This window comes from Helicoverpa zea, chromosome 1 (genome assembly GCF_022581195.2).
Source record: "Helicoverpa zea isolate HzStark_Cry1AcR chromosome 1, ilHelZeax1.1, whole genome shotgun sequence".
NCBI classification, from domain to species: Eukaryota; Metazoa; Arthropoda; class Insecta; order Lepidoptera; family Noctuidae; genus Helicoverpa; species Helicoverpa zea.
The window spans coordinates 1,437,369-1,459,812 of NC_061452.1; the positions used below are offsets into that span (position 1 = coordinate 1,437,369).

Consider the following 22,444-nt stretch of genomic DNA (forward strand, 5'->3'; position numbering starts at 1 on the left):
ATGGCCTACCTAGATCGCTGCGTTATAAAGATGTTTTTTTTTTATAAAAGTGGCGTGATAATTGGAGAAAAATCTTAAGTGGAATGATACGCGGGAATATGTGTAATTAACTAAATGATAGGGCACTACACTGTAGTTATATGGAGCATCTAAGTAAGTAAGTATTCGCATTGCGGTCCGGCCGACTTCTCAAACAGTAAGTTTTGATAAACATCGCTCTTGATTTCTTGTCAAGGCCTACTTACTGCTGTCTTTAAGCTTATCTTTTTACATGCATTTAGTATTCCACGCATACACTGATATTCTTGAATAGTCACCGCATATTATTATAAAAAGTATGATGCACGTCGACATTTAGTTGCGTGCCGCGGCGCGGGAGCATGCGAGCATACCAACGCGTCGGTTGCTAGGCAACGGATGTGACAGTCTGGAATATAATTTTCATGTGATTATATAATAAGTATGGGCGTACTTTCTAAGAAGCGTGGTTCTATTACCAGTTGTATTCGATGCAAAAACTTGTAACATCTAAACGTTTCCGTTAGTTATCTATCTTAGATAAAATCAGTAATTTTTAAATATCTATGAAGCTATATTGAAATCACATCGTACACTATCGGGCTTCATTGCGCGCGATATTGTTAATCGGTGAAATAAAAACGATGCCTTATTAAACGCTCGCGATATGCAATAAAAACTATTAAGTCGTGTTGATAAACTAAACCTGTAATTAACACATAAACCGATGCGTCGTATTTTATATGAAAACTTTATGATAACTGGGGATTTGTCAATAACTTTATATTCATAAGTTCAAGTGCACCTACATACGCAATAGTTTTTTTTTTTCGTCTTTAGCCTCATCTGCATTATCTCCTGTAATAAAACTATGAAAATATATATTCGATGAACAGTTGTCACAGTGAATGTCATAAAAAATACTTTATTTATTCTATTTTTATACATAAGTGTATCTCAATTAAAGATTTACTATAGCAATAAGCGTTAAAAACAATCACATTAATTGGTCTTAAAGTTAAACTGTAAACACGCAACGAGTTAGGTGAAAACATCTAGTCACTTTCTAGCATGACTAACCTAAAACAGACGTTTCTATTAGGATTAACTTACAAAGCCATCACATTTCTAAGACTTTATTTCCTTACTTTAGAAGCTGTAGAGTTAATACAATAGATTCCCACACTATAGTCACAGTTCGTCTGTCAAGAGGATTTTAAAACCACATGCAGTGGTACCCGCCAATTAAAAGGCAGAAATATGTAAACAACGCCGGGTAGGCACTAGCTATGGCTTCCCACGTTTGGAAGAACCAGCGTGGCGTGACGACTTTCACCCTTAGCTTCCTGAAGGAGATGACAGCTTACAAAAAGTCTTTGCGTAGTCGTGAGAAGGTATTGTTGGTAATGGAAGTACTGGCTGGAAATGTTTGATGAAATGCTGTGGTATTCTAAATTCAAATAGGATGAACAAAATTGAAAATAAACTATCAAATCCAATGACAGTTAGTCTTTGGTTATGTCAAAGATAATACGTCAATCAAAGTTTTCATTTTATTGTTTGATACAACTAATTTACTTCATAGTGCAAGCTTTCCACTAATCGAGATAATAGTTGGACTGATTCGTACCATAATTCCATTACAAAAAGCGATAAATTCTTCGAACAGTTTAACACTGTCAGGCTGTCACTCTTTGCTGTTCAACAAATCTAACCAGTTAGCACTTTCCAACTGATTTTTTGCTACCAAATGCTCATCTCGAAGTTTCCCAAGCAAAACCAAGGAAAGTAATGCGTTGTTTTCATTATCGTGTATCGGAACAATGGCGGCGGAGACAATGTGTATGCGCAGCCCCCGCTCCCACGTGAAAGTGCTTGTCTGTTTGTATGTCACCTCGTCCGTTTCCACTGAGAAACTGTCCGCTATCTATAAACTCGACAATAAATCATCCATGTTTTGACGGTCCGTTTAACCCATTTATTCTGCATTTATCAATATTGATTCAGAGATTGTCTTCAGCGCGAATATTTTACGGCTTGTTCGCAGATTTAATCTTGACGGATAGGATTGTAACATCGATTAATAACAATTTCTTAGAACTTATAGAGGAATCGAGTTATTTTTACGTTGCAAAATTAGTCCTTCTTGCTTGTAGACGTAGATCAGGTTTCTGATTGTATTTAATAAAAATGTTCCATTATTTTTGTCCGTAGGTGTAGGGTAGTGTTGTGAACGATAGTTTATAATTATCGATAATTTGTGGTATCCTGTAGAGGCTAGTGTTTATGCTCTCTTTGCTTCATACTGGCTGATTAGCATAATAATTGGTTCGTTTTTCCATTAAATTCAATTACTGTGTTTTATTATTCAAGTAACGCTTGCAAATGTTATGAACGTCATTTATTGATATCGTTGAATTTCTTTTATGCAAGTTTTACAGGTTTATTCTCGTATCCGTTCAGTGATTGAGCATAATAGAAGAGTACTTCACACAACTAATTATCTTTGATAAAATTACCTTCTTTTTACAGTGATATAATTAAACGTGGCCGTGTATCACACTAGCCAATTATTTATTTATAAATCAAAATTGAATAACGTATCTAAATAAAATGGCCGATGACGTTATCCCGCAAAAACTTAAAGTTAATTAAAATCGTCTCACAAAAAGAATTCATATGAAAAACCTAATTACAAAACTTGACCAACACAATTTGAAAATCAAAATAAAACAAAACTATTCTCGAGCAATTTGATTTTACTTTTTTAAATAAGGAAGGCATTGCTTTAAATGAGAACCTGGTAACCAACTCTAACATCCCACGCTGACTTGAACGGAGGCTGGACATGTGGGTTGTGACCATTTACAGTCAAATTTGGACAATCATTATAATTTGCATGAAGTAGGCCAGCACCCAGGACATGAGTAATGGCAATTGTCAAAATAATAAGAAATGATAAACTCGAATTAAGGAAGTAGGTTAAACAGCATAATGTGATTGTAATAAATGAATTTCAGTGAATCAAGATTTCAATTGATGGCATGGTTGAACTTCAGGAGCATCATTCATTATTTATTGTAAAGCGAATCAATTTAGCAGCACTCAAAGACCACACACTGTCATAAAAACAAAGTAACCAGCTTTAAATAAGAAGGCTAATAAAATAGAACATTTTGAATTACAGGCGGTAGACACAACAATAGACACAATATGGCCAAAGAAGCTAGAAGTAATGAATTGAGACGGTCTTGTACTAAAAACAATTGCTTTATACTTAAAATTGGCATTGCCAAGTTCCGCCGTTACTGTCGTCGACGTCTTTAGAGATTAGCAACGCGTACCCAATTTCCAGAATGTGGTAACTGTCAACTGTTTGTTGTATTCATAAGTCCTTTCCTTGTTATTATCTACGCCTTTGTTGTGTGTCTATTCATAATTAGTTGGGGTTACATGTGAGTTTAATTGACAATAGCAGGCAGCGTCTGCGGCATTGACCTGCGATTGAAAGGTCGTCACTTCGTAATTTTAGATTCTGATTCTCATACTTTGATGAATAGAGATTGTCAATTTACTTATTGCCAAATAGTGTTTTCAAAAGTAACGTCATATTGACGTGATAAACCTTTTTAATTATTTTCTCAAATCAGGTTACCAAGTTATTAATCACAGCAATGAGCAAGAGATTTATCAGAACCTCAATAAAATTGCGGATATTCGAACTTCCTACTTTATTGAACCTATCGCACAAATACCTGATAAACTTGCCTATGCAGTTTTATCTGTAGCTACCTCGACAAGCGATAAAAACGTTGATGATCTAATTTGTGTGAATGACATTTTATAAAAGTAGGACAATGACATGACACGGGTAGTTCGCATCTGGCTAGTTCTCGGTCCCATTGATAATGATTGGCCTCAGCCGGCAGTCATTAGTGATGTCATGTTTTAATGTGTGACAATGTTAAGCACAGTCGGAGATTCGCAAGGTTGAACATAGTTCAGTTTTAGGAAATACCCCTTAAATATACGTCAGATTTGAATACCGGTTTTGTTTGCGTTGCTAATGTTGGCAGAAGTTATGTCCTTTGCGGTTTGAAATTGGAAATAAATGAAGTCATTTCTGAACTCTCAGTTGATCAATGTGACTACTACAGATTATATTTTATTCATAAGACCGTTGTTTTGCTCTGGGAGAATTTTTATTTTGCAACGTTTTTAATCTGAACAGACGCGGACGGCCTCGAACGTTCGTTCATCCTTCTTAGGCCAGACTAGATCTATATCAATACGAGCTCATTTAACTTGCAGATGACAGCTGTCAAACAATACGAATGGCAAAAAACCAAGTATCAGTGACGATGAACCTGTTCCGATCTTAGATAGTGATTGTATGAACGTTGAATAGCTAAGTGATTTAGTGATCGCTAGAGTTGCGTAGTCGAAACAAAATAGTTATGTTAATGATCAAACAGGATCTGTAGTCAGAAAGTTTCGTTGTTGGCCTCAGGTGGTGGCAAATGCATATTAGAAACTAAGGCGACGGAATTGTAACACTTTTTTTGAGAAAGGATGGTGTTCGGTGCTATACCGAAATGATTATGGAGATTCGGATATACATGGCCATTTTATCTTTTAGTCTAAAATTATAACAAAGCAAACAGTTTTGCCTCAGGTTTTCAACGAAACCGACACTTAGACAGAAGGACATGTCGTCGTGGTCTAAGCACTTTTGGAAAAATAAAATATCTTCTTACTTCCACCATTTTCGTCCAACATTGGCCCAAGCAATTACCGTTTTACCAATTAGTTTCAAAGTTGGTGGCCAATATAGTAGTGTAGGCATCATAAGACTATTAGGTACGTCATCATCGCATACAAATTCGCGGCTTGTCGCCACTCCCGAGGACAATGGCGGACAAACTTTATTTACTTACATTACAAAGGCATTTGAGATTTAAAGCATTCAACTTCAATGTTAGAAGTATTTTGCTGGAATTTACCTTCTGGTAAAAAAAAAATCGTTTTATTATACATTTGTACTTATAAGGATTTAAAATGAATGTGTAAATACACATTTCGGTTACAATACCTAAGTATTATAATTATAATTTAAAAAATCACTATAACTTTGCAATTTCTACAGCAAAATGAACTTTATGAGGTTTTCATAACAAGATAGAAACGTTCAATACCTTGATATCTATCTCAAACCTAACTGTAAACATAAAGTCAATTTTGATTAAAATTTCAGACCCATAAGCAATCTAAAGGAGAGATACCAAACTCATTTTGAAAAGACTTGCACCGTTATCGACCACAGCTGACGATCGCAAAAAATATATCGAAATGTAACAAAAACTAGTTTCCTTTGCCAATCTTAATGAAAAAATAAACGTAACAAAAATTGCCGGAAGAATATTAGATTAGATTTAATTTATTTTTATGTGTGGCAGCCATTCTATTGTCGATTTAAAACAAAACAATAGTCGCGAAGGTGAACAACCTCTGGAATTGTTTGAACATTATTGTTTATAGTTATTTCAAGGAAATCAATAAAACTCACGAAACCGCTAACCAAATTAATTAAAATATATGAAGACCATAGTCACAAATAGAAAGGTCCATAGAGTATCTTTACTTTTCAATCCCATCAATGCAGTAGGTCTATCAATGAAAGGATGTTGATGTTGTTACTTCTGAACATAAACACAGACTTTTGAAAACATTAACGATCGCATTGACGACAGTAGCAGCACTTGGCGGGAGTTTCATAACATTTTTTTGTAAATAAATATCTTCTTTGACAAAGTGAGTGTAAAAATAAATACGACGTAAATAAAAAGATAAAAATAATGCCAGAATGACATAAATACTCTTTAGTGAACATTGTGGTTTGCTAGTTCGAATTTCAAATGTTGAAGCTGCTAAGCATTTTGTTTATTTTTTATTTGATATGTAAAACAGCATGCTAAAAAAATATTGCCTATGTAGATAGGTATTTAGTTTTGCCTTCAATCTAAATGTAGAACGTTACTTTTTTATCTGATATATTTTATTTGTATCAAGGTTGTTTCAAACGGTAGTGTAAAGAGACGATAGAATGTTGTCAACGGCAAATAAACATTTATTTTTTATAGCCTATGGCTAACTTTGGCAATACTGAATAGCAAAGTAATTATGAACTACCTTATTAGGAATATTGGGCCATAGCAATAGCCTATAGCGATTCATAAACATATTAATTAAAAGGAAGGCCATTAATATTTCAAGATCAAGTAAATACATTTTCATAAGTAATTGAATTTCATAAGAAGTAACCGGTCCAAGACCAATTAGATATTTGGATCGTATAAAAAATCCAAGTCATTAGGTTGAATGTTCACAAGGCCGCCATTCATAAATTGGATCAAGTTGTAGTTATCTAACTTAATAAAGTAATCTTACGAAGACTTTTATGATTAGATTATTTTCCCTGAGTTTATACATTTTCTATGATAAAATTGTACCTATTCATATTTTATGAATGTATTCATTTATTTATGAGTGCAACATCATCATCCATCCTCCGAGCCTTTTCCCAATCATGTTGGGGTCGGCTTCCAGTCTAACCGGATTCAGCTGAGTACCAGTGCTTTACAAGAAGCGACTGCCTATCTGACCTCCTCAAGCCAGTTAGTTACCCAGGCAACCCGATACCCCTTGGTTAGACTGGTGTCAGACTTACTGGCTTCTGGCTACCCGTAACGACTGCCAAGGATGTTCAATGACAGCCGGGACCTACAGTTTAACGTGCCATCCGAAACACAGCCAATGGTGTCTAAGATATACTTAGAAAGTACATACAAACTTAGAAAAGTTGCATTGGTACTTGCCTGACCTGGGATCGAACCCGCGCCCTCATACTTGAGAGTCTGTCCTTTACCCACTAGGCCACCACGACTATAATATTATGAGTGCAACATATTGTGGTAAATTTATTGCTAGCCCGTGATTTTAATGCCATCAACGTTAGAAAAAGAAAAAAATTAAGAAAAGGGTTTAATTTTTAACACAATACTTAACCACAGTAGTGAATATGTAGGTATCTACTTCGTACAATCCCAATAAAACTTACGTTACAAAGCAAACAGTAATTTATAACATTACATAAGACTCCGCAAGCTCTACTTACCTAATAAATATTTTTAACTTAACTTTTACCATAACTCGAAGTAATGAAGTTAACACGTGTATTCATAATGTTAACGTGAATTAATCATAATGAGAACATATTATATAACGGAAGGAAGGTAATATTATTTATTACATAATTTCTGCAGAAGTGGTCATGTGTTTTCACATCACAAAAAAAAACTGAAGTTTATTACTATGGGCCTTGCGATAGGTTTTTTTTTTCTCGCACTCATTTGAAACAGACATCATCCAACTATGTTGGGGTCGACTTCCAGTCTAATTGGATGCTGAGAACCAGAGTGCCATAAGGAGTGACTGTCTATCTAACCTCCGCAACCCAATACCCGTAAGTAAGACTGGTTGTCAGGCTTACTGCTTCTGACTACCCGTAATGACTGCCACAGATGTTTAAATGACAGCTGGGACCTACAGTTTATTGTGCCCACCGAAACACAGTTGAAACTTGAACATTATTATAATAAATGGTCAATAAGAGTAACAAGTGAATAGAACTATCGTTTTTACAATGAAACCATCTCACTGGTTACCCAAACATAAAGCTATCAATATTTACAATCTAATGCACACTGTTGATAGTATCCGCATTAAAAACTATTTCGTAACAAATAGGTTACAATTAAGACTTATGTAATTTCATTCATAGACAATTTCTATTGATGTCTTTACAAATGTAAGGCTATATTCAATAGAGGTTGCTGCACGAATGGTATGTAAGTGTAACGATATGTATTTATTACTTGAATTGAATCATATGAGATGTAACCTGTAATTTTCCTTTCACTGGTAGCAGATTTTACAGTATCTATTCGACTTTCTATTTAATACTCTACGTGAGCTTTTATTATGGAGGTAGGTACCTATACTAATAATAATATTTTGTTATTCAAAGCATCTTGATGTAAAACTGTTGGTAAAAATTGAAAAAAGTAAATTCCATTTAAATTTTATTTATATACTAGCTTTTGCCCGCGACTTTGTTCGCGTGGAATAGTGACTTTCGGCAGATTTTAGGTTTGACCAATAGATGGCGCTGTACGTCCGGAATAAAATTTATTTTTCAATTTTTTTGGTAAAAACTATCCTATGTCCTTTCTCAAGTTCCAAACTATGTCTGTACCAAATTTCAAACAAATCAGTTCTGTAGTTTAGGCGTGAAGAAAGGACAGACAGACAGAGTTACTTTCGTATTTATAATATTAGCTAACTAATATAAGAATAATTATAAAAAATGATAAACAGGTACATACATCTTTTCAAATAGGGAAATAACAGCTTCAAAAACTGACAATTTGATAGCAATAGCAGCCAATAATACGTAATGACGGCCATTACTCGGCCAGTGAGGCGACCGGCGATCGTCAAATTCACTAGTGCTGTAACTTAGTTACGCAAGATACCAACCTCCAACGCAGGTGGAGACTACAAACTTTTTTGTACAAGAACTCCACGGTTCTTTAATGTCAAACAGGTGATCCTATTTATATTTCTTTCAATAAGAGATGAGAAAAACAAAAGTAATAATTTGTAGTAAGTATTGGACCTGTTCAGACAAGGTGTTTATTAATTTGTGAGTTTATATTTTTAGTTTTGCTACGCAGGTGATGTACTAATAACTAGTTTTTAATTCACTTATTCAATAAGCGCGCGTGCTCTGTGCTTAAGAAAACATTGGATATATCAATCGAACACACATAAAAAAAGCTACGAAGAAACTCATTTTGTTTATGGGCAATTTTGAGCGCAATTTTTTTTCGTACTTATTTTTTGTAACCGTTTAAAATTAATCAATCCTATTAATCGTTAATTATCTTTTTTGCTATATTTTTGTTTTTAATAATATTATGATATACCATTATTAATACACGGAGAGCTACAAAATAACGGGAAGTGTTACCATCTCTGGTGTTCAAAACCAATATTTATGAATCATTAAGCGTCAATTCATTGTTCCTTTATATGGTTAAATGGCGGAAAGATCCTCGACCTTATACCAAGGCATTGATTGTCACGTTTGCTGAAAAATATATCTTTATTGTAGTTTACAGTAATTGCATTAAATTGGTACCTAGCTATGCGTATAATTGTTTTAATCATTTCTCTAGGTAACGGTCGAAACTAACTATAGGTAAGTACTTCCGTTACGGTGAAGGATTTTAGTGAAAAATCAAAGCGATTTTTTTTGACAAGCCAAGTTTCTGCTCCATACAAAAAAATATTGTAATATAATCTAATTTAAACTGCCGTTGAAGCCTTGAAACAGCTTCTAACTCAAACCAAAGACTAGACAAAATCTATGCAAATCCATAGACACATTAGCATTAGCTTCGCATCATAAACTACCGGGGAACAGTTAAATATAATAGACAATAACAATAAGTTAAATTGTAACGTTAATATTGTTAACGGTTCGGATCACATTATGGAGTTTGTCTCAAGGTGGTTTGGTACCTCTGAAAACTCGTGGTTTTAGTTTGAACAAGGCCTTTGAACTAATATGGCGTATTTTTGTGGAACTGACTGTTGCTTTGGATCATTTACTTCCGCGAAAAAATTGATGTCCTACATTTGGTATCGCCAAAAAATCAGTATTATCATCAATTGGTCCTGATTGTGTATATAAACATGTAATTTTTACACATTCATCTATATCATTGTAATGACGTTCATCAAACGATTATTTTAACGTACAAAACCTTACTTCTCTACTGTTGATACAATTTCAATTTCAATAGTCAGGGAAAGAATTACGAAGGACCCAGGAGAATTCATCAAAATTCACCTAGAAATATTGTTGTACTTGAGCTATTTAAGCCCCTTTATAAAAATCTTCAAGTTATTAGAAAATCATCTAATCTCGCCCAGCACTAATCTCTTACTGTCACATCGGAACACTCGATGCAGATAATCAGTGGTAAACATGTAGTCCTTGATACATTTCTAATTAGAACAGATAGTAATGAATGAGATTACACAATATCACCCATTTGTTAATACTTCAGATAAGATAGTGGACAGTTGTAAAATAATACAATTGAAGTACTTAAATCTTTTACTTTCATCGATATTGCAACTGTGGAAAGACTATATTTTGCCAATAAGACATTTTGAAATCGTTCGCCTCGTGAGATTTACAAGCGTCAATGTTATACAATTATTACAGTATACCTGCCAATACTACCAATTTATGTGCTCTAACCGGCCTACTCGCTGTATCATTAATCATATCAAAACCATGAATTACTGCATCGCATGGTCATTCTTGCATCTATAACGGTTCAAAGCAGTTTGAGCCCCATCAGATAGCAGACCACACAAATTAACCGCAGTGCGTACAAACACTAATGATATTCAAACAAATCGCGCTCTCGACCTTGTGAGACAAACCCGCCGGGCAGCCTACAAGCTGTATCATCAGATCGGCGCAAACGCAGTCCCGTTACCAACAATCTCATTCGGTATAACGGGTGCTGCCGCCCGATTGGCTGCCCGCACTGGACATGCGCACTAGCACGCTAGAGTAAACACTTCGTTGTTGACTGCTATTGAAGAAGGTTGTCACGGGTGTATGGGTGCAACGGATCGGATGAACCGTGAATGAACCGTATTTCTGTACTTGATTGAAATCTGCATTGTTAATTGTAAAGCTATCGATATGAATGGCTGCGGTTACACGCTCGCGGAAATGGAATTAGGTGTAACTTATCAGAAGCCTTGACAACTTTATGTAAACAACAATGATAAGAAACTAACAAATTCAGCTATTTATCGAATATTATGGAACAGCGCAGTTATTGCTGTTGTAGTAATTGCTAGTAATGTTCTCGTCACCACATTTTTGAAAGCCTCACCGCACGCACAAATTGCACGTAAGTATTCGTACATTGCGAATTGCAAATGCATACAGTCACGTCTTGACATTCCCCGTTATTAGTTTAAGAAGCCAATACTTGAGGTGCTGTCGAGTGCAATGTTGAGAATGGAGAAGCGACACTTCTTGGAGAAACACACAAGATGTGGTAGTTAACAGAATAATGTTGAAGTAGGCAGTTGGAATTGTAGAGACTTGGTATGGAAAATTATTCTCAGGTTCAGAAAAACCACCTGTAAAGGCATACAAAATATACTCTGAAAATAGTGAACTAAATCTCAATACAAAACTGGAATCAATACACTTGTTACTTGACCCTTCTGCACTATCTACTCTATGCCCATAACTGTAAGCCTAGAAGCCTGTCCTATCAACATACACAGCGGTAGTAAGACTATCGTTTAGTATTGCTATGCCGCCAACCTATACGAGTTTTCCTAACCAGTTGGTTGCAGTGACCCATTTTATGATATTTTCCATATGCATCATCAAGATCAGCTGATTTCTTCTATCGATCCTTTTTTAGAACTTCAAAAAGTTATTTGGGAAATAGAATTCTTGAGGATGATTCAAAATGTCTCTAAGGAAATCTGACGCTTCTTTCCTGTCGTTGGGGATTTCTCAATTTTTTGTAACTGCAGAAAAGGAGTGGTCATCTTCAAGTAAAAAACGTGCAAAACGAATTTGTCAGCAGGCTCGGACCTTTAGCGACAGGGGTCTTTGTCTGTTTCACCGAGTCAATGCTCTCGAAGGAACTGAAGTTAACAGCTGTCAGGGGCTTTTAAAGAGTCTAGATGGTGTTCGTATTTGGCTTCGGTAGTTTACGCTAAGTATTCTTAAGTGCAATGTCCTGAGCTCCCACATTATTTGCCGCATCATCCTTAGCAAGGCTCGTAACAGCCGAACCAGCTTTATCTTTTGATGCACTTGTATTCATTACATCAATTAAAACGCTGAAAAGGATTACATCACTGCTAATTTTATAACAATTGGTGTTCGTTAAGAAATACTTTAGTTAATTCTTTGTAAGAATATTGAGACTATGATGTTACTTAAAATGGATCTAGTTTTTACTTCATGCATAATAATCGTAAAAGTAAAAGTGAGTTTTGAGAGTAAAAGGCAATTTAGTGGGGCCTTTTAACATTTAGGAGATGCTGAGTCGACTGTCAAGTACAGGTATGTTGATTAATAACCTTCGCGTAGATTCGCAATTCCAGAGGTGCGGCTTCAGAACTTAAACTTGAGAAAGGAAGGTTACGTGGTGCTTCGAGTTGAGAAATTGCGATGGTAGCATTGGTTTCGATGCGTCCGGTTTTCTCAACAAAACCAGTTAATATGGAATGCGGGCCCAACGCTGACGTACGAAAGTTCCGATACAAAACACGGCGTGTAATGTCGATTGCTTTCTTATAGCCAATTAATCGATTCTATCTGAGTGCGCTGGAGTTTATGTTTCACAACCGACTAATTCGATAGCATCGATTAGCTTCTCGGAAGCCGCGATTAACGGACCCTCGTTTTTACGAGGAATTAAAGATAGATTACCTGGAGAGTATGTTGTTAAGAATGAAGGTGTAAATAGTGACGAGTGGGTTATAATTGTCAGCGGTTAGTAAGTAACTGTCCGTGGAGTTATAACTCCGTTACCTGCACATCCGCGTGTGTTATATTATTTGACGTAAGTATGTCTTGTGTTAGCTTGATAGAAAGTATTGTTCATATAATTCCGGGAGGTCCACTTTTCTTTGGTATTTATGAAGCTATAAATTAAGAAATGTGAAGACAATACAAGCGAATAGAATTTAAGAACTAACTTCAGCTTACTTTCCCAATAAGGGTCGGCTTTCAACAGCCAGAGAATGTTGCCATAATGAGAAATTTTCACAATAACAGCAAATAGAAATCATTGGTAAATGCGAACATAAGTACGTACTAAAGCAAATTTACAATGAGTACTGAATGTTGGCACTTGATAGTCATTACCTCACTGAAGTTTTGGCGCTCACGACTTTACTGGTTCATTGGCCCCGGGACCCAATGATTGTGCGAATAATATTCCAACAGAATTGCCCATAGATATTAACTTTAGGTGTTCAATATGGTATAAAAATTATAGATAGTAAATCACTTAACAACAAAAGTAAATGAAAAGAAATGGATTTCAAAACAGTAAATCTGGAATTGCCTAGTAATCCTACTATAAGTAGTTACTATACCTATTCCTTCATCAATATATTGAATTTCTTCAATGAATCTATCTTCAACTCGATAATTCATTCAACGGATCACAATTTATTCTGGCTTGTAAAGCCAAGCTCATTACAATATGACCCCATTTCTCTATGTGCAACAGTGTTTTATTTATAGATATCTGGATCATAACAACGGACTAACAAAAAAATATTCAATTAGTTATTGCCTTTCTCAATAAAATCCTACTAAAGTTAAGTTTGTGGTTTATGGATATTTGTTCCTCAATCACGGTTTAACTGCTTGTATGCCGCTAATCATTAAACAACAGAAAATCAATCGAGTCTCAACGCTTCGGCATACAATGGGATAAGGGCTGAAAAAAAGTTTGATGAAACTTGGTAGTAATTCAGCTCATGGCACCTTCAGCGTAAAGGCTACTTTTTTTCTCGTGCAGGAAGTAGTTAGCCAAGGACACAGATAAAACCGCGGGCAGAAGCCAATTTTATAACCAAGTTTACGGTTGTGCGTAGCGGTTGCATGTGAAAACGGAGAAACCAGCTCGGAAAAAGTGAACGAAATTCATTTGTTACGGTTCAAATTTGGTGATACCGAAGCCTATCTTATTTATTATATATTTTTTTTAAGGTAAACGTTATGCCCTTTAGCTGTAGTTCATTAGTTATCAATATGGTTGCATCAGATAGAAGGAAGTAACAGTATTGTTTGTTATAAGAAGTTCAGATACGTTCAGGGCATATTGCAATCTAACGTTTTACTATCAAAACGACATATTTACGTCAATTTTGAAGACAAGGAAATGACTGAATATTGTTCATACAGTCATGTTAAGTAAGAAGACATGTTTATAAAAGTTACAGACTGGTACTCATAGCAGAAGTTATAACTTTGCAATAGCTAAGAGTATCAAAAAGATTTATATTAGGTAGACGAAAAACCTGTGGGCGCCTTGTTAGGAACCCGGACCTCACTCTGGCATTATTTAGATTATTTGTAGATGCTAACTGATAGAACTGTGATAATTAGGTTTGCACTTAGGTGACTTCCACAATCTATGTGATTGAGATGATTCATTTACTTACCACCAATATGAAATGAACACCGTCATACCAGGCATTTTTTGAACCTTCTTCAGAGGAGGAGGTGCTCAATTCGACTGTGTGATCTCAATGTGTACTATTGTACTCGTGAATGAATACATATATAAATAATCGTTGATCGATATATTTTACGTGGGACACAAATAATATAATCTATGAAGCAACGTTAAGCCTAGTTATTGTCGCAGGAAAATATCACATAGATTACTTAATGTTGTTATTAAAACTTGTGGTTAGACTTTACACTTTAAGTGGTTATTGCGCAGTAAGTAGGTACTTATGCGCTTGTCCTACAGTAGAACAAAAACATTTTAGACGACTCAAAAACAACAACAACAACGCTTTTTCACTTTACACAGAAACAAACAACTAAGAACATAAACAACCAGAATTGCGTTGTTCGTCTTCTTAGAATTAATATTTATAATATTAAATTCAGCCATTATTCCGCTAGGCTCGCATAATAAGCCAGTTAGGCACTTATTGACATAATATTGTATAAATAAACTTAGTCACGAACTTGTGTTTTTAAGGTGCGTTCGATTCTGCGATCTTTGGAAATACATATTTGCAAGACATTCTTTAAGGAAACTTTGCAAAAGATTCAAGGGCAATTTTGTCTATGGTTACAGTTACAATCGGAAATCAATTTCTTTCAGAATTAAACTTTCATTCAAGAGCATTTCTTTGAAGAAAAATATTAAACTAAACAGTTTTTCCTTCCAATTCAAATCGAACAAAACGTTTGTTTTGTTATTGATGAGGCAAAGAACATCAATAAAGAGTTCCATTGACACAGAGGTTTGTATGTGACATTTAACCGACCTTGTGTTTGGGCAATACCTTCGTATCGTCAACAAGAACTCGTTTATAAAGACTGCCTTACGCTAGAGGAGTTACATTACAGTTCTTATTTCACAGGTAAATTGGACTCGTTGAGTCCTAAGAAAATTACTGGAAATGTGTTAATAAGAAATTATCATAATTTTATTATAAAAATATCCAGTCATTTTAGCGACACAAGAAAATATGAAAATCACTTCGACGAACAAAACACTATCTTTTCTCCTGACCGTAAAACCTATTCAAGCATAAAAGCTGTACCATATCACTTAATAGTGTTCAATAACTTGCTATTAAAAACACCAAAATAAAAGTAAAATTCTAAACAAGGCAATAACAAAAACGGTGATACAATGTCGAATTTCTATTTTCAAAAGTTTAAATTGTATCGCGTTTTTTTTATTAAAAAAAAGAATTGGGACAACAGAACCTGTGTTACTACCAACAGAACAATACTTCTATTGTGACGCTGAATGGGAAAATTAAAATTCCTTATGCACAATGTGACGAAGGCCGCTCATATGAACTAGAACATGTCAAGGCTTCTGCAACTCTGAGATAGGAACCTACTGGTAGTGATACTTTTTACACTTATAACAATAAAAAAAAACTCTCAACGTTTTAAAAATAGAACGCAATGTGATTGACAGAACACGAACGACGTAAAAAGGAGTTCTAATTTCAAATCTTAAGTTTTTAATAGGCAAAAAATGCTCATCCAATCGTAAACAAGCTGTTCAATTTATCCGTTTAAAATATTTTTGGATACACGATTAGAAAATGGTTTGGAAAATGATTTCGTCAATTAAAAAATCATTAGGAGACTAGTTTTTTACATATTCTAAAAAGTATTTAGCAATGACCTCATCGGCGCCCATCTTGAAATCCCGTGTTTAATTGCAAATATAATTAACGCTCTCATGAATGCTATTAAGGCAATAAGCGTAGTAGCCCGACCTTGGGGTCTATTTAATATTACTCTGTAATTGCGCAAACAACGCCTAGAGCAAATATCCAAACACAGAGACTGTCAAACCAGTAATGATATCGTAGACTTGTGTTTGATCACGACATTCTGAACATTATGCCTCTTTAAGGAGGTTTGAATTAATTTGATTGCATCTATAATCCTATTTGAAAAATGACAACAGATTTGATATCAAAAATATATGATGTATTTTTGAATGTAAATTCATACGCATAAACATAATTTTTTGGCGTTTCGTGCCGATCCAACTTTATAATATTAATTAATTAATAACTTAAGTAACAATCGTATAGAAAAGTAAAAATATGTGGCTATCAATATTTATAGTATAAACTTCATTATCTAATGATAAGTGGCAAATTTCAAATATTAGCTTAAGCTACTGATACGACTATCAATTCATGATTGAGAAAGATTCACTATAAATAGGTAAATATTAGTGACTGATATGTATGTAATGTATATGCAATATGTGCGTATTTATTGCTAAACCAATGTTAATGTCGCTCACGTTTCCATACATAGAGATGTTAAACATTGCTTAAGCAATCAGACATTCGAATACTTAAAGCATGTTTTTATTCTATATATTTCAAATGTATTTTTGTATAATTCTGTACATTATTACATTATATAGATCAATAATTTATTACGCACAAAAAATTTGGTTTTAATAATTTTATCTAAAATGTTGCTATGACAAAATATGTATGGAAATTCATCCATCGAACGGGGCTGCATTGCCGATTGCTCATTAATCTTTAATTAAAAAAAAAATGTTCTTAATTTAATATCATTATTTATTCAATACCAAAGCCAAATTCATAATAACATTTCCTTTAATTCATACTAACAATACGGAATAAACAGCGATAGATATTACGTCACTATTTCTTATCGACATTCTATCATCCGTAACCAATGAATTTCCATGCTTTGGTAATGAAAAGAAAACTTCAATATCAAGTGCTTATCTTTATGTAAATTGTAATTGTAATAACAAATAGCTTTCTGGGCAATCGGTTACGATGGCTGTGGGGCAAGTGGACGAAACATGTCAATTTTATAGAAGTGATAACAATAAAAGGTTTTATTTTTCATTATAGTGTTGCTATATGTAACTGGGTACATGTTGCTGGGTAACTCCTTGTAAAGTACTCAGCTACATCCAGTTAGACTGGAAGCCGACCCCAACATAGTTGGGAAAAGGGCCTGGAGGATGGATGATAGTGATGCTAGGTATATGTCAGAGTAATTTACAGGAAAACAGAAGACGGTATGATTGATAACTCATTAACAGAAGTATTAACTTATAGCAGCTATAACTTAATGAATGGTTCCTACGTGATGCGAGCACGAAAACAAATACGTTTTGTGTTGTTTGTATAATTAAAACTCTCTAAAGCGTTATGTAAAACAATTCGTAAGATTGAAGATCAAATCCTGTAGGTAATGATAGCTGCAATTGTGAAAATAAATAAAGAAATACCAACATGGCCGAAAAATAGTTGCTGTCGCTTTTCCACAAACTTAAACATACTTTTTGAAAACAAAAGCTGTATGTCTGTCTGTTACAGCCTTTCTATCGTCCCACTGCTATGCACATGTCTCCTCTCACACGCAGAAGGATTGAGCGTTAATCACCACATTTGCTCAAACAAGAGTTATCCATCCCTACTAATATTATAAATGCGAAAGTAACTCTGTCTGTCTGTCTGTTACGCTTTCACGTCTAAACCACTGAACTGATTTTAATAAAATTTGGTACAGAGATAGAGTTGACCTTGAGAATGAACATAGGACAGTATCTATCCCGGGCTTTTGAAGAATTCTCTTGGAAACGCGATAAAACCGAACTCTACGCGGGAGAAGCCGCGGGCGGAAGCTAGTCCCAAATAAAACAAAAGAGCATCGGAGATACATCATCAAACAAAGTACCACTTACCTTCATAATGATTATCATCGTCTTCAGCGCAGATCTGTCGGCACAGGTCCTCGTATTCCGCCCAGTAGGCCGCCAACGCAGTCGGGTCCGGCGCGCGCGCAGGCAGCGGCAGCGCCATGCGGACCTCCGGGGATTCCTGGGGAAGATGGGTTATGTTATTGGTGGGAAACAAGAAAATAATTAATAAAAATAAAAAGAAAGTAATTTATTTTAAAGGAGTATTGGTTTGACAAATAAAGCTCTTGCACATTCCAGTGTTCAACCTATTGAGAAGAATGGTCAAGATTAGAAGATCAAATTAGAAGTTACGAAAATGTTTGCTACGATTAAGAACATGTTTACATCCATATTTTTCTTCCCCCATAACAAAGCAAGACCGACTGTCAGGCTTATCTTCCACATCCAGTCAACCATCAATTCCACATGCACCTGAACTCTTATATCGATATGTTTTCGATAACTAACATCTTCGTCATCGTGCCTTCGCTTTATTTGGTACTTGAATACGATCAAAATATGCCTAGTGTTTGTATACTTGTCTAAAATTTTCAGAATCACGAATACTCAGCAGATATTTCACAAAAAAGTCCCAAACATTGATTCCCTATTGTACTGCAGACATAAAGACAAAACGATTCTGTTCAACCTCATAAAACATAACAACCTATTTTTATTCTAAGCACTATTCTATAAACGACGATCTTACATCATCCTTATATTTGAGCCCAAAACGACTATCAACAAAATCTCAAGACAAACAATGATTAATTCAGAATTAATGAGAACTATTCCGTTAAGGACAATGAAATCCGTCACGATCGTACAATGCAATATGTTATGAACAATCTGTGCAATTCTGTAGATTTTGCAAAACGTGTTGGTCAATTGTGTCTTGAGGAGCAGTCAGAGCAATCCAAGCAGTCGGCACAATGGTCTTACGAAATAACTTCATACGCATCTAAATAATATCGTAATTTGTAATCGAGTTAACTGGATTTGAGCTTAATTATGAATCGAGATGAGATGATAAATGTTGATTTAGAGGCCATAGTCGACATTTTAAAGTCTAATTAGGATTTTTGGCATAAATTGTAGTAGAATTAGATTTGATTTATCATTTTTGCGTACTGAAAAAAGTAAAGCTCAGGCACTATGATCAAATCCATCCATTTAAGGAGAAAAATGCAAAAATATTTTTAAATCTCTATCTAACACCTCTTTTTCTTCGAAAACATTAGATGAAAAATGTCGTCAGCCATTGATACTGGCTGCCAGTATCAGTGTTCTGATAAAGTAACAAGACTCCTTTGGTACAAAAACGTGACAGTCTCATACACAGGTGCACACATTAATCTAGTGCTGGCATTTTATTGTACAGTTGTGCGTATTAATCTCAGAAACCACTGGGCCAATCTGTAAAAATATTTCAGTGTTAGGTTGCTACTAACATAATATGGACTTGTATAATTAATGTGTGTGCTTAGTCTGAAATAAATATTTTTTTCAATTCAAAATTGCCCATTTACTGACTAAGGAAGGCTATGGGCTACTTTTTAGTGCTATTAGCTAAAGCGCTGACGGAAGGCCCGCATATACCTCTAAAATGTCACTTAATCACAATTAAGGAACCCAAACTTTAATGAACCCACATCCAAAGGGCTAGGTTAATAAGTAGCACTTAAAACGATGTCACTCACAAACAATTCGGTTATCAAATGGACGGAGCTGACATCATCACGTCATTGCGTTTGAACAGATATTATGTAGGATCTACAGTAAGTAATCATACCTCATTGCTGTGAAGGAAGTGTTCCTGATATTATGGTCAACATCTAATAAGTGACTATAGACTTCCTAATTTAAGAAGACAAAGAAGTTTATTTAAATAAGGTCTACGTTTCGGTAGATGACTGTTCCCTGAGGAGATACTGAAAGATATTTTATTGTGTTAATTATAATACTCAGGCTACGCGTAAATAATGTAGTTTGTTTCGATGGTAAAAAGACCCACTGTTACCGAGAAAATATCTTTACTTGTTGGTTTGTAAGCACTAATCTAAGAAACTACCTAATTTATTTTATTTTATTTTATTTTATTTATGATAGGTAACTTCACAGTAATAATAATAGTAGTAATTAATCAATTTCATTTTCAATGTAGGATGCATGATAGACATACACAGGCCGATGATGTCATATAACATTTCTAAGCTCCATTTACTGCCACTATAAATCCTTCCTAAAAACTGACGGAACTACATAAAACACACAGTGATACTTCCTCTACTTATCTCTGAAACAAAGACCTACGCTTTTCCATTCAAAATGCTCAGACTTCACGTAAACTCACTACTTATCAGGTGACGTAGGCTATTAGTAAATCCTTACTAATATTATAAATCGGAAAGTGAGTTTGTTTGTTTGTTTGTTTGTTTGTTCCGCTTTCACGCCGTAACTACTGAACCGATTGCTTTGAAATTTTGCAGACGTAAAGTTAGAAGTCCGGATTAAATAATAGGGTACTTTTTATCCCGAAAAAAATAGATATTCCCGAGGGAAAACAAAAATATTGTTTGCTTGATGGATGGATTGTAGATGGCGCTGTGTGTCGTTTAAAACAAGGTAATATATTGCAAACGAATATAAACATGTAAATTTAGAAGCTAAATGATACGATAATGAATCCCCGAAAATGAGGAATTCCCGAGGGATGATGTACAATTTGTTTAATCGTCTAAACTGTTTTTTTTTACATCTACTTATATATTGCAAACGAATATGAACATATACATTTAGAAGCTAAATGATACGATAATGAATCCTCGAAAATGAGGAATTCCCGAGGGATGACGTACGATTTGTTTTATCGTCTTAACTGTTTTTTTTACATCTACTTATCCTGAATTAACTATAATTCAACGAATTACTAATTGGTATAAGTATTAGTTAAGTTATTTCGTTCTTGAGGTATGCGATAGATGGCGCTGGGTGTTTTTAAAACGTGGTAACGATGTGTTTTTAAAATACATAAGAAGTGGAATGATAGCTTTTTAAAACGTGGTGACGTTGTTTTTTTTAAGATACGTAAGAAGTGCAATGATATCTCGCGCTTTAACCTGTAGCTCATTGTTCAATCGCGAGCTTCCCGATAGCTCGATAGATGGCGTTGTGCTTTTCTGTATCGTGGTGTTAAGGTTCGCCGCGAATTAGTCTGTTTTGAAATCAGTGGGGCCCAGTAGCGCCAGGGCCAGCCGCGGCTGCGGGTTGTTCGAAAGAGGTACCGCGGCCCTGGTATATAAAAGGCCTAGGACGGAACACGACGATTTTAGTCAGTAAGAGTCTGACACTCCCTCACCGCTGCTAACCCACAGCGGGAGGGGTGAACCGAATTCCACGCGGGCGAAGCCGCGGGCGGAAAGCTAGTAAACGATAAAGCAAGGTCGGGCACTAAGTACTTAGGTACGTAGTTATTTGAGTATTTGTTGGATGTTCACGCCTACCATTTTCTTAAGTAAACTTCACTGAAAAAAAAACGTATACAACGTACAAATGCTTTTATAAAAGTTCTACTTTTCCATTGCTTCCGCCTCGTTTAGTTAAGCAGTAGAATTCTCACTTTAATTGGTTAATTTGTATTACTGAAAAAATCAGCTGTTAACAGAATTTGTAATACTATATCATCGGATTGTCACATCATATTGAAAGTTGAGCCTTCGTTTAAGTACGACACAAGTACCAACATCAACTAAATGATATCATATCAAAATATGGCCTGATTTTCATAACATAAATCAGACCATTAACATCCAACAAATCCAAGGAATGTCCATAATATCGACATACTTAATTACAATGATATAATAATTTACTATGTGTAGGTAAGCACTATCAAAGATTAGTCACCGCGTTCTTTGAATGAATTCCGAGTTCGCGTCAAAACTTAGGTATCTACCTACCTACTTATATTATCATCATTAAGGTATTTTTTGAATGCCAATTGCCGACCGCACATGCCGCGACTGAACTAACGGTTTGTATGTATTTTTGTATCGAAGCAGCAGCAGTACGTGCAGTCAACCTCAGATACCTATCGATTCTTGCAGTTGCAGTCGGCAGCTAGCATTCAAAACATAACTTTATAATGACAATTCTTTGTACAATAGTAAATTCCTTCGTTATCTAAGCTCCTAAAAAAAACAAAAGTGAGCAACCTGTTTTAAATCTAGAACAATTAATAAGTCTGTGTCGTCAATGTTATTGAATACTTTGTT

At 35.0% G+C, this 22,444-nt stretch overlaps 1 protein-coding gene across 2 annotated transcripts in view; it reads right to left on the reverse strand.

Annotated features, from left to right (window-relative positions):
• LOC124632302 (rho GTPase-activating protein conundrum) overlaps positions 1–22,444 on the reverse strand; it is a 105,404-nt gene that overhangs the window by 24,056 nt on the left and 58,904 nt on the right. For both annotated transcript variants that reach the window (XM_047167088.1, XM_047167096.1), the window contains one exon: positions 18,174–18,309. In XM_047167088.1, the coding sequence (XP_047023044.1) occupies positions 18,174–18,309 (136 nt within the window). The remainder of the gene's footprint in view (positions 1–18,173; positions 18,310–22,444) is intronic.